The following is a 12,982-nucleotide window of genomic DNA, read 5'->3' on the forward strand; positions in this document are numbered from 1 at the left end:
AAAGGGGAATCTGCATTTCAATAATTAGAAGGTTTAGCATACAGGGACTGTTTGAAAGTTAATTTCCTTATTTTATAACCCTTTGAACTAACTTTGAGGTTTTAGGTAACTGCAGGTCATTTGAAAAAAAATGTGTAATGCAAAGTATGCTGTTAAAGTCAACAGCTGCAGAGATATCTGCTGTGCAAACAATTTGGGACATCCTGTATGTAGCTCGTTTTAAAGATTTCGAAAGGTAATACTTGCGAGCATAAGACAGGAATGGGATAAAATGCTCAAAATATATATATATATTCCGCATGTTTTATGATAAATTTAATTCCAACAGTTGTGAAGTTCGCAGTTTTTGAAATGAGGGCCTAAATATGGGCCAACCATAAAATCGTGGAAATAATGAAAAATCAATCAGAATCACAGCCATGTCACTTCAGAGCAATCATTTTCTTCTCCCTAACCGCACTTTCAGATAGTTAGCCCCTTCCCCAATGACATTTCATTTCATGGAGGATTATGATGTTGTTAAGATGCCTTTGAATGAACTCCACATGCATGTCGATAAATAAACACAATAAATTACAGAGACTATGAAAGCAATCAAAGATCTTTTTTTTTTACATTTAACGAAAGACATTTCTAAAAAATAATTTTAGTTGGAATAAAACGCCAAGGAATTATAGGAAGATTATAAAAAAGACGGGCTGAAAAATTTTTGCTATCCCATATTTAGACAAAAATGGTAGATGAGATCTTGTAGCGAGAAACAGCATTTTTTATGACATAAAAATCCGAGAAATATGCAAGCATTTATGAACCTGATGGATTTAAAACACGAAAATATGACCTTATAGTTTTCCGCATTACTTTATGCATCTTCTTTTTCAGTTAATGCTGCTTCTTACAATCTTGCGGAGATGATAAATATTAGAAATAAAATGTTATATTTAGGCTACTTTTTTCAAACATAATGCAAAAAAAAAAAAACCACTGTTATAAAGCTGTGAGGTTTTTACAGTCGGGGTAGAGGGCTGATCAAAAGCATTCCACTGAAGAAATTTTAACGAATTGGTGCATGTCGGAATGTGTCGTGTATGTGTTGTGTACCTAACGTGAACTTTGTTCAGTGAAATGCATGTTATGGGTTTTGGGAGGTGATGCCGTCTGTCTTCTGATTTCCGAAGCAAACCACTCGGCAGGTTTTCGCACCTTGGAGTTGAGCTGGCCCCCCCACAACAACCACAACGCCATCAGTGAGGTTCGAACCTGAGTCCTCGCGATACAAGTACATCACAATGCTCACACAGCCGCATAACGGTAGGGAGCACGCTGCTTTGACCTTTGAATACCGGACACACCCTGCTTCCTATCTCAAAGAGATATCGAAGCGTTCCCGAAGGATGGGTGAATCCGGAAACTTTTATTACAAGCAATAAAACATTGTCGCCTCGGCGAAGTCACCGAAAAGTAAAATATATAAAACTATGGGTATCTGTCCCCTGCCACCTGTGGCGGTCAACACCCCCCTTTTCTCTTCCCAACGTATCTTGTTTATTTCGTCCCACTTCATCAGAGTGCTATGAAAAGTGACATGTCAAAGCACCAGCTTACTGACGCATTCTACAATAATAAAGGACAAAAAAAAAAAAAAAAAAATGTAATTCATCAAGTACCCCCAGAAAACTTCTCCATGGTTGTCCCCAGACTGGAACCCTGTTGGACCACGAAAAACTGTCACTTGTATTCGTTTTATTAGCAAATAAATTCCAGGGCCCCAATCAAGGATCCGGGACCCAATTCGCATAATTTTAGCGGAGCCCAGACTGTATTTATCTCGGGCTTCCACTGTTACAAATTTTATAGTGTAAAACAACAAAAATCAATGCGATTCATGCAGGGCCCCCAAAAATGAAACCTATCAACTACTACCAGTGCCAACGACCTGGAAGCTTGTCGGACATCCACTCTGTGAGGGCCGCGAAAAATTTTCATTTGTATTCAATTTACCAACAAATAAATTCCAGGGCACCCAATCAAGGACCCAATTTGCAGAATTTTAGATTGCAATTCATCCAGGGCCCCAAAAATGAAACCTTTCTACTTCCACATGGGGCTCCCGACCTGGAAGCTTGTCGGACATCCCCTCTGTGAGGACCACGAAAAATTTTTATTTATATTCATTTTTACATCGAATAAAATCCAGGGCCCCAACCAATTACCCGGTACTCATTACGCAGATTTTTAGTGGGGGCCCTAAACTGGATTTATCTCGGGCTTCCGCTGTTGCAAATTTCACAATATTAAACAATAAAAATCAATGAGATTCATCCATGGCTCCTCGAAATGGAACCTCTCAACTTTTCCATGGGGCCCCCGACCTTTCTTTCTGGAGACTTGTCGGATATCCCCCCGTAAGGGGCACGAAAATTTTTTACTTGTATTCATTTTAACAACGAATAAAATCCAGGGCCTCCCAATCAAGGAGCCGGGACACATACTGGATATATCTTGGGCTTCTGCTACTGCAAATTTTTCAATGTTAAAGCAGCAAGAAAACAATGAGATCCGTCAAAGGCCGCTGGGAATGAAACCTTTTAACTTCCCCATGAAAGTATATGTTCAATGCCCCGCCCTGGGTACCCCGACCCTGTGTGTTGTGGCACTGGTGATGTATGTATGTGTATATTATACATATGCATACCTCTCGTCATGGCTTTCACAAGGGCAGGGCTTGCAGGGGCCAGAATGTTTCTTACCACTTTTTGAGATTTTCCAAATAAACCCCTCCTGAAAACCGGTTGGACGTCTAATGAAAACGCATTGAACTCGATGATTTCGTGTTCCCAAATGAAGAAACTTTTTCGCAAATGCTTGGTTCCTGCCATCCATGGTTCCTCTTCAGAAGCGTAGCAAGGGGTCACCCCAGGAATAAAATCGGAAAAGAAAAAGGCTTTCATTAAATTCCATTTAAGGAAATTAAATTTCAAAGCAACATAAATGCCGGTATAACATGTTTGACCTCCGCCCCCCGCCCCCATTTATCCTGTTTTTTAACTTTCGTCCGTTTCTTGAATTCAAATATCTCGGCGAATATTGCACTTGAAGGAAACACATAAGTAGTATAGAAATGAGATGATGAGAGTTATTTCTTTGTTAAAAGAATTTAATTGTAAAATGTAGAATATAAAAGTATATCTCGTCACAGAGAGGCCTCAAGGAGGGAGTGGAAGTAAGTTGCGATGTTTTGAGTTGCAAACTTTTTTTTATGAAACTTATTTCTTTTTTTTTTCCTGATTTAAATGATGTTTTAAAAAACTGTTTGGCTGCGGCACCCGACGCAAGTGTCAGAATGTTATCAATGCGTAATGTGCTTATTTATTTAATTTTTAATATGCTCGTGACCCGCCTTGATGACAATGACATACCTTTTACACTTTACGTGTATGCCTCTAGGGGCGGGTCACAAGATGGGCAAGTGGAAAGTGTCAAAGGTATTCATAAATTTTATGAATACCTTTGACACTTTCGACGCTTTTCATGTGACTTTATGGTAGCACAACTTCGTAGAACCCTTGAGATCACAATGAGAGAGCTATTCTGGGGTCGGCATCAAACGATTTCAGTTCTTCCTCATTGGTGTTATGACAATATCCACATATACAGGGTAAACTGGCACTACTCAGACGTATGTAGCGCCCATTCTGATTGAGGTATTTTGATGAAACTTAGTAGATAGGATATATGGATCATAGGGGAGAAGAAGAAAGGATCAATAAAAAATTGTTCAATTTCTTACCACCAGATGGAAAGTGGTGCTTTCCATCGCAGTTATCTTTTCCCCCCATGGCCCAAATAACTTACAAACTAAGTTTCAATGAAATACGTCAACCACAACGGATGATACATACGTCGGAGTATTATCAGTATAATTAAGCTGAGTAGGTTCATTTAATTATACTGACACTACTCCGATCTATTTAACGCCCGTAGACGTGGTAGCCTAGTTCGACAATATACTCGCCTAAAGTACCAATGGATGTTTAGAGGTGTCGCGAGTTCGATACCCGGTTCGCACTTGTCAGAAACTTTCCTGAGGTAGAGGTACAGCAGAAACGGCGACATGACCACAGAAATGAGATTGCTACCTTTGACCTGTGGCGTCGCCGCCGACGTGTGGAAAAGAAAGCCACTTCCTCAGAGCGAGGATTAATGTACGCGCTCAAAGCGCCATCAGGTGATTATTCTAGTTATTGCGCAGTTCGTTTCTCGTCATGTATATAGGATGTTGTGTGAAATAAAGTCCGTCCCTTGTGTAAGATATGTCTCTGTAACTACACGCAACCGATGCATCTCATAATTCCCGATATTGGTGACCTTGGAAAGTCTGATCATCAGTTGAGACATTATATCTAAAAAAAGAAACAGCGGACGCATCTCAACGGAAACAACACGTGCTGTTGAACATTCTCGCCCACGCAAAAGCGAAAGCATGGCGGACGTGGCAGCAGTAAAGATACCACCGTACAATTTCGCCGATCCTACACTGTGGTTCTTGATGTGCGAATCAACTTTCGAACTGGGGATTCCGAAACCGGTAACGGACAGTCGCACAAAATTCAACTACATAGTGGCCCATCTACCACCGGAAGCAGCTTCCGTCATCCGCGATGTCATCACGAATCCAACGGCAACAGATCCCTACGGACACGTTAAATCGGAATTAATCAAGCGCAGTGGTGAATCGTCACAGCAAGAGATACGGAAACTTCTCACTGGGGAGCAACTCGGTGATCGTCGTCCAAGTGAACTTTTGCGCGTCATGCGGCGTCGCGCGGAATCACACAGCGTTCCGGACGAGCTCATGTTGGAACTGTTTCTTCAGCATTTGCCAACATCTGTGCAATCTATCCTGGCTGCAGTCACACCACTAACGTTGGACAAAGCGGCCGAAATCGCCGATCGCGTCATGGACGTAGCACCACAAGCGGTAAGTGCCTGTTCTAACTCTTCCGCGAATTCCATCGAGGAACGTTTGTTGTCGGAAATCGAAAAGCTCCATGTGCGAATCGACGAGATTTCCCGAGGGCGAAGTCGTAGCCCGTACCGAAATCGCTACCCGCGACAGCGTAGCAGATCGAAAAATCGCGACGAGTGTTGGTATCATCGACGATTCGGCACCGATGCCAAGAAATGTGTCTCTCCCTGCAAATATTCGGGAAACGAACTCAGCAAAGAGTAGAGGCGACTTGCTCTTTGCCATCTACGTCACGTCGCCTGTTTGTGAAAGACATGAAAACGAATCTATCTTTCCTCGTTGATACGGGCAGTGATGTTTCGATCTTGCCGGCAAGCCTTTCTCAGCGCAAACAACGGCCTGTTCAAGCGTTCGCAGCCGCGAATTCATCATCCATCGAGGTGTACGGCCAACGTATTCTTTCCGTGGATTTCGGCTTGAGACGAAATTTTTCCTGGCCATTTTACATCGCCAATGTGTCAACTCCTATACTGGGTGCGGACTTCCTTCATTATTTCGACTTAGTCCCGGACCTTCGCAACAAGTTCCTACGTGACTTGAAAACGAAATTGAAACGTCCCGGACGCGTCTCAAACGCAACGTGCATTCATTCGGTGAAAACGATTACCGGTGACTCGGCGTATCACAAGCTGATTTCTGAATTCCCGGAGATCACTAAACTTCCTAATCCAAATGCACCAGTAAAGCACAACACCATCCATCATATATCCACAAAAGGACCGCCTGTGGTGGCGAAACCTCGTAGGTTAGCTCCAGACAGATTAAAAATAGCGAAATCAGAATTTCACAACATGCTGCAACTGGGGCATTTGAGACCTTCGAGGAGTAATTACGCCTCACCACTTCATATGGTACCAAAAAAGGGTACCTTGGAATTTCGACCGGTCGGAGATTTCCGTGCTTTAAATGCACAAACGTTAAAAGACAAATATCCCATTCCTTGCATTGCTGATTTCACTGCTGAACTGCATGGTACTAAACTTTTCAGCCATGTGGATCTTATAAAAGCCTATCATCAGATCCCAATAAATCCTGATGACATCCACAAAACAGCAATATGCACACCTTTCGGATTGTTTGAGAGCACCAGGATGCAATTCGGATTGTGCAACGCTTCTGCAACCTTCCAGCGATTCATCGATGAAGTGACCAGAGGACTTCCTGGAGTTTACGCATTCGTCGACGACATCCTGATTGCATCAAAAGATCCTGATGAACACATCCATCATCTCAAGACTCTCTTCAACAGACTTCAAGAATATGGACTCTGCGTCAACGTCTCCAAGTGCAACTTCGGTAAAGAAACCATCGACTTCCTTGGATTCCGGCTATCTACAAGCGGCATCGAACCTCTGACAGATCGAGTTCAGTGTATCTTGGATTATCCACAGCCAACGACCTTGACACAACTTCGAAGATTTCTCGGTATGTACAATTTTTATCGACGTTTCATTCCGAAAGCTGCCGATTTGTTACATCCGTTAATAAAATTTCTCGAAGGTCATAAAAATAAAAAATCACCTCGTTCTGCTCGTGCCAACGACCAACTCGCGTGGACCGATGAAGCAACAAAGTCGTTCACTTTGGCCAATGATGCCATGGCAAATGCCACACTCCTGAGACATCCACTTCCTGGAGCTAAATTAAGTGTTTGGGTAGATGCTTCAGATGTCGCAGTGGGTGGTGCTCTCATGCAATTAGCCGACAAATGGGAACCCATCGCATTCTTCTCTATGAAATTGTCCAAAAGTCAAAACAAATGGTCCGCATACGACCGAGAACTATTTGCAATTTATTCATCTATAAAAAAATTCAAGCATATGCTCGAAGGCAGGGAGTTCATTATCTACACAGATCAGAGGCCCCTAATTTATGCCTTCAAGCAAAATCCAAACAAATGTTCGCCGCGACAGCTTCGTCATTTGGACTTGATATCCCAGTATTCAACCGATATCCGTCACGTCCAAGGCTCTCAAAATTATGTCGCAGATGCACTGTCAAGAATCGAAATCGACGCAATAACTGGTTCTAAGGACATTAATTTCAAAGAATTCGGGGAATTTCAATCAAGCGACCCGGAACTGAAAGAAATTTTGAAGGGTAACAACACATCTCTACAGCTGGAACTGAAGCCATGTCATCTAACAGATGGTGAATTATGGTGTGACATTTCAACTGGCTCACCCAGACCTTTCGTTCCAGACTCGTATCGAAAGCTGATTTTTGACCACCTTCACAATCTATCGCATCCCGGAATCGCTGTAACAAAAAACTTCATTTGCTCACGATATGTGTGGCCAAACATGAACAAAAACATCACAGCTTGGGTACGCTGCTGCCAATCATGCCAGCGATCGAAAATCCAGAGGCACACAAAAGCACCTCTGAGCACCTTCGCACTTCCCGACGCTCGTTTTTCACATGTGCACATTGACATTATAGGCCCTTATCCACCATCAAACGGGAACATCTACTGTCTTACCATGATAGACAGATTTACAAGATGGCCCGAAGTAACACCGATACCGCACATACGCGCCGAAACCATCTGCAAAGCATTATTTGATTCATGGATCAGTCGTTTTGGGTGTCCCTCAACAGTGACCACAGATCGTGGAACTCAATTTGAATCTCATCTCTTCCAGCAGCTCGCAGCACTACTAGGAACAGATCGCATACGAACCACTGCATATCATCCAATTGCCAATGGTCTGGTCGAGCGATTTCATCGCACCCTAAAAAGTGCCATCATTGCTCACGACAATACCAAATGGTCAGAATCGCTTCCGATAGTCCTCCTGGGTCTACGATCCGCTTTCAAGGAGGATCTTCAAGCTACCTGTGCCGAACTGGTGTATGGAACCACTATTAGATTGCCATCTGACCTACTTTCAGATGAGGTGTCCAAATCTACACCAGACGCTACCTATGCATCAATGCTGTCTTCGCTCATGAGGAGTTTATCACCCGTATCTCCATCTCATAAGAATACTTTCAAGATTTATGTTCATCCTTCCTTAAAATCTTGTTCTCATGTGTTCTTACGCGTAGACAAAGTTCGACCTGCATTAAGCGCACCCTACAATGGACCATATCCTGTAGTGCGAAGGACCGACAAAGTTTTTGTAATCAAAGTAAATGGTAAATCTATCTCAGTGTCTATTGACAGAGTCAAACCTGCATTCGCCATGGATGACAGAGAACCACCTGCAGTCACCGAACTACCAAATGAGATCAGTTCTAAACAGGACTCCAAAAGTCCAGTGTCAACGACAGAAAAAACAGTAACAACTCGTTATGGACGAAGAGTTCATTTTCCAGAACGATTTGTTTCGTATTTTTGATTGCATATGTTTTACACCCATTTATATTCTTGTGTTATGCCTTTACATTTTCGCATATGTGTACATATTATTTTCGCATTTCTCGCATAAGTGTTAATTTACATTATTTATTTTTTCAAATCATTGCAAACATGTTAACATCGTATATATTCGTATTTTTCATTCGTCTTAGCAAAATATTGAATTCTCAGCTGTCGCAAGTATTTATACACACATGCACATTGGTTATTATTTGTTATAATTTTGTATCATCAATATGTGAATGTCAATCTTGTATTTCCTACATTAGCGTTCGCTCGCTCACTGGGGGGATAGTCTGTGGCGTCGCCGCCGACGTGTGGAAAAGAAAGCCACTTCCTCAGAGCGAGGATTAATGTACGCGCTCAAAGCGCCATCAGGTGATTATTCTAGTTATTGCGCAGTTCGTTTCTCGTCATGTATATAGGATGTTGTGTGAAATAAAGTCCGTCCCTTGTGTAAGATATGTCTCTGTAACTACACGCAACCGATGCATCTCATAATTCCCGATAGACCTTTGAAGACCGGATACACCCCGCTTCCCATCTCAGAGAGATATCGAAGCGTTCCCGAAGGATGGGTGTATCCGGAAAGTTTTATTAAAAACAACGTAACATGACCACCTCAGACGAAGGCAGCAAAATAAAATAATTTACATAAAAATTGATCGCCAACTTCTGAAGTCATATAACAAATAAATAAAATCTAAACAATCAACGCCAATGGGCAATCAAAATTATAAACGGATTATAAGATGCTTGTGTATAGCCGTCCATCCCATAAGAATCCAGTAATCGTCAATTGATCGAATGATTGCCGATAATCTTGGTATATAAAATTTCGAATCACTGTGAATTAGCCGCAGATCATCATCGTCTAAGCCGCAAGTCGTTACCGGAATCGTCACCGGGTGAACTGAGATCAGCACAATTCACTATATAGCCGAGTAAATAACACTTAATTCGTCCTTGCCATCGATGACTTGATTCGTCTCCTTGCAGGTGAACTTGCTTCTGTTTTTCATTTATCGGTTACTTTTGTTGACGCCGACGTGGTCGAAGATCATATTTCCTCTTAAGATCAATCGCTGGGGCTCTTGCCGGTTTGAACTCGTCATCGCTTCCACCGCTCAGACGCGCACTTCCAGTCTTCTTAGTATGTATGCGATGTAAGTTGCTATCGAGGAACAATATAATCCACCGCACCCGAGCAAGGCCCATAGGGCTCTTCAAAACTCTTTTTTTGAAACACAGTCGACCGTTTTCGGGAATAGCACCAAAATGAAATTTTTTTGTATATGGGCAAGATGTCAGGTAATGCCATAAAGATCCAATCTCACCACACGCACACATGGCGTTGTCCGACTTCTTGAAACGTTCTAGATACGTCGGTAATGGGCCGTGCTCAGTTATCATGATCACTTTCTCTCTAGACCAAATGGAACTATTCCAACGGACGTGTTTCTGTATCTTATAGGCATCTTTATGTGCATTCTTGTCCCATAGCTGTTGCCACTTTTGTAACAGGTCACTTTTTAGCACGTGTTTGATGTGACTGCGTGGTAGCAAGAGTTGTTCTTCCGTTGGGAGATTAAGAGCATCTTTGGCCAATCTGTCCGCAATTTCATTCCCCGCTATTCCTGCATGGCCTTTGACCCATTTGATACTGATAGACGGATGGTCGTATAAATGCTTGCGTATTCGCCGAGTATTTTCATGTGGAGTGCGCTGATCACGAATCGCATTAATACTAGACGCGCTGTCAGTATATATCGTCGTCTGCTGATTTTGCTTAATCGCCCATTCTACTGCAGCTAGTATGGCCAGAACCTCCGCCTGAAAGATACTGTTCCCTTGACGCAACCGTCGACTCCAAGCCTCTTCAACAGATCCTTCTGCATTCATAACTACGTATGCACAGGCAGTGGATGTCTCTGTTTTTGAGCCGTCCGTGAATATACTAATAGCTTCATCCGATGAGCATTGTTCCGTACCAGGCAGCGGAACTTGATTCTGGAACAAGTCCACACTGGGATGATGAAGCCAACTCCTATTGTTCCCTTCGTAGGCATCAGGTGTTATAAGAATTCCGTCCATCCAGACCTCCTTACCCAAATGCAGGATTGTAGATCGACGAGCGTCATATTCAACATATAGGCTGAGCGGAGGGTTTCCCGTAGCAGTATACAGAACATCATTGGCCGTAGTTCTGTATGCACCAGTTACATACAATAAGAACGGGCGTTGGGCAACATCTAGTAATTTACGGAGTCTCTGTGTCGGGTTTTTATACCAGATGGCGCTTGCGTATGAAATCTGCCGTTGTACAACCGATCTGTACAAAATGTTCCTAAATTTTTGGCGTATACCCCACTTTGGACCTGCTATGCGTCTCAATTTTTGCATGGTGTCTTGAGCCTTATCAATTTGTTTCGCCACATGCGTCGTGAATTTGAACTGATGGTCAATATGCACTCCAAGATATTTCATGCATTTAGATATTTGCAGTCGAACACCATTGATTCTTATGCAGGGACGTTTTTTCTTGGGGTGTGGCCATAGTAATTTAGTTTTAGTCACCTCCATGCTGAGACGATTATCGTCTAGCCATTTTGACAGTTCGTCAAACGCGGCATCCGCAGTGCTGCCAATGTCGTTGGGAGTTCTCGCCGAGATCACAAACACCAGATCATCGGCGAAAGCTTGGACATAGACATCCGGTCCCCAATTCTTTTTCAGCAGTGAGTCAAGCACGATAGACCATAGTAGCGGACCGCTGCATGAGCCTTGAGGACAGCCCATGGCCTGATGCTTTTCCGCGTCTCCTCCATCAGTTGGCATCACAACCGTTCGATCTTTTAGCATGTTCTCCACTATACAAATGAGATTGTAAGGAATTGGTAATTTTCGTACAGTATTGATTATTATCTCATGGCGGACCGAATCAAAAGCACCGCGAATGTCTATGGATACTATGGCCGTTACTTGACCTCGTCGATGTCTAGTCGTGATCTCTTCCATCAGTGATGCTATTGCTTTTTCTGCCGAGCCACCTGTACGAAATCCGAACTGTCTTGGGCTAAGCCAGTCTGCCTTCTCTAGATAGTAGGTGATCCGTTGCACCACCAATTTTTCTAGGACTTTACCCATTGTAGAGAGTAAACAGATGGGGCGATACGACTGCAGCACCCCTGGATCCCTATCTTTCTTCAGGAAAAGCAAGACCTTACCACGTTTGAAACACTTTGGGAACACCGACAACTTGACTAAACTATTGAAGATATCTGAGATAACATGACCATGGGCTGCGACTAGGGTTTTCAAAAGAGGAATATTTATGTTATCAATACCCGGAGCTCGTTTATTGTTCAGTCTTCTGACTATTTGATTGATCTCCGTATGAGTGAATGGTGGGTCCGTCATAATCATAGATGGCGTGTATGGAGTCAAATTTATAGTATCCGGGAGGTTCGGAAAAATCTCCTCCAATTGTGCTTGGGCCGCTTCCAGCATCGTGGCACCAGTATGTGGACCGTTGGACATCATTACCTGTGGTGGTAGACGCTTCGTTTTGAACATAGATTTGTATGCTTGTCCAAATGGGCGGCTTTCCTCTGTGCAAAAGGCAATCCAACTAGTCGTTTTTGCCTTGTTTACGGCCTTAATATGCCCTGCTCTGAATTTTCTAAACTCCATCCTCGCCTGTACTCTATCATCACCCTTGGCCTTAATGAAACGACGCTCTAGTTTACGAAGTTGCCTGCGTGAAGCTGCTAACTCATCAGTCCACCATTTCAAAGAAGCGGTAAGACGCGGTTGTGCATAGCCCAACACCTGGATACATCGTTCTTTCAGCCGCTGCATTGAGGCGTCAAAGCATGCATTAACCTGATCCTCGTCCAAAACCATATGAAGTTGTTCTTGGAGGTCCATGAAGATCTGCTCTGTAGCAGGCCTGATCTTTGCTAATCGTCTTGCGGTAGTTCTATACTTCGTAGGTTTTTGATATCTAGGCGTAATATTGAGTTGTAGATGGATATATTTGTGCGCACTATACGAATCTTCCGTACCTACTGACCAATCGGAACGCCTGTAAATATTTTCTGATGTTGTAAAAGTAAGATCTGGCCATCCTTTTGCGTCATAAAATTCGTAGGTAGGTCTTGTCCGTCTAGAATTAAACAGAAACAAGTTCCTGCTGGTGAGAAATTCCTGCATCGCGCGCCCTCTTGGATCCGTCTCTCGATAGCCCCACCACGAAGAATGACAATTTGCGTCCGCACAGAAGATAATGTCGATACCTGGTGCTGACTCGCAAAGATCATCCATCTCCTCTATGGCTTCGTCTACTTCTTCGTACGGAGAAATGTATACACTAGCAATTATAAGTTCACGTCCCGGCAGACTTATCTGAACAGCTACCAGGTGGCGGCCGATCTTGTACGTGGCCGGTCTAATATGAGTCGATGGGACCAATATAGCACTTTTGCATAGTTGCGCCGTCCACGACTGCCATGATTGTGGAATACCACGTAAAAGACCTCTATTTTGCCATGGTTCTTGAAGTAGAACCACATCTACTGATTGTGCTC

At 43.2% G+C, this 12,982-nt stretch overlaps 1 protein-coding gene across 1 annotated transcript; it reads left to right on the top strand.

Moving 5' to 3' along the window:
* The first annotated feature begins 4,185 nt into the window (after window positions 1–4,185).
* On the top strand, window positions 4,186–5,796 carry LOC149077230 (uncharacterized). The gene has a single exon (XM_089242767.1). The coding sequence runs from the start codon at window positions 4,484–4,486 to the stop codon at window positions 5,231–5,233; it is 750 nt and encodes a 249-aa protein (XP_089098893.1). The 5' UTR covers window positions 4,186–4,483; the 3' UTR covers window positions 5,234–5,796.
* The last annotated feature ends 7,186 nt before the right edge of the window (window positions 5,797–12,982 follow it).

The sequence above is a fragment of the Pholcus phalangioides genome, unplaced genomic scaffold (genome assembly GCF_987345545.1).
Source record: "Pholcus phalangioides strain wild (caught in Gottingen) unplaced genomic scaffold, Ppha-v1.0 ptg000015l_1, whole genome shotgun sequence".
Lineage (NCBI taxonomy): Eukaryota > Metazoa > Arthropoda > Arachnida > Araneae > Pholcidae > Pholcus > Pholcus phalangioides.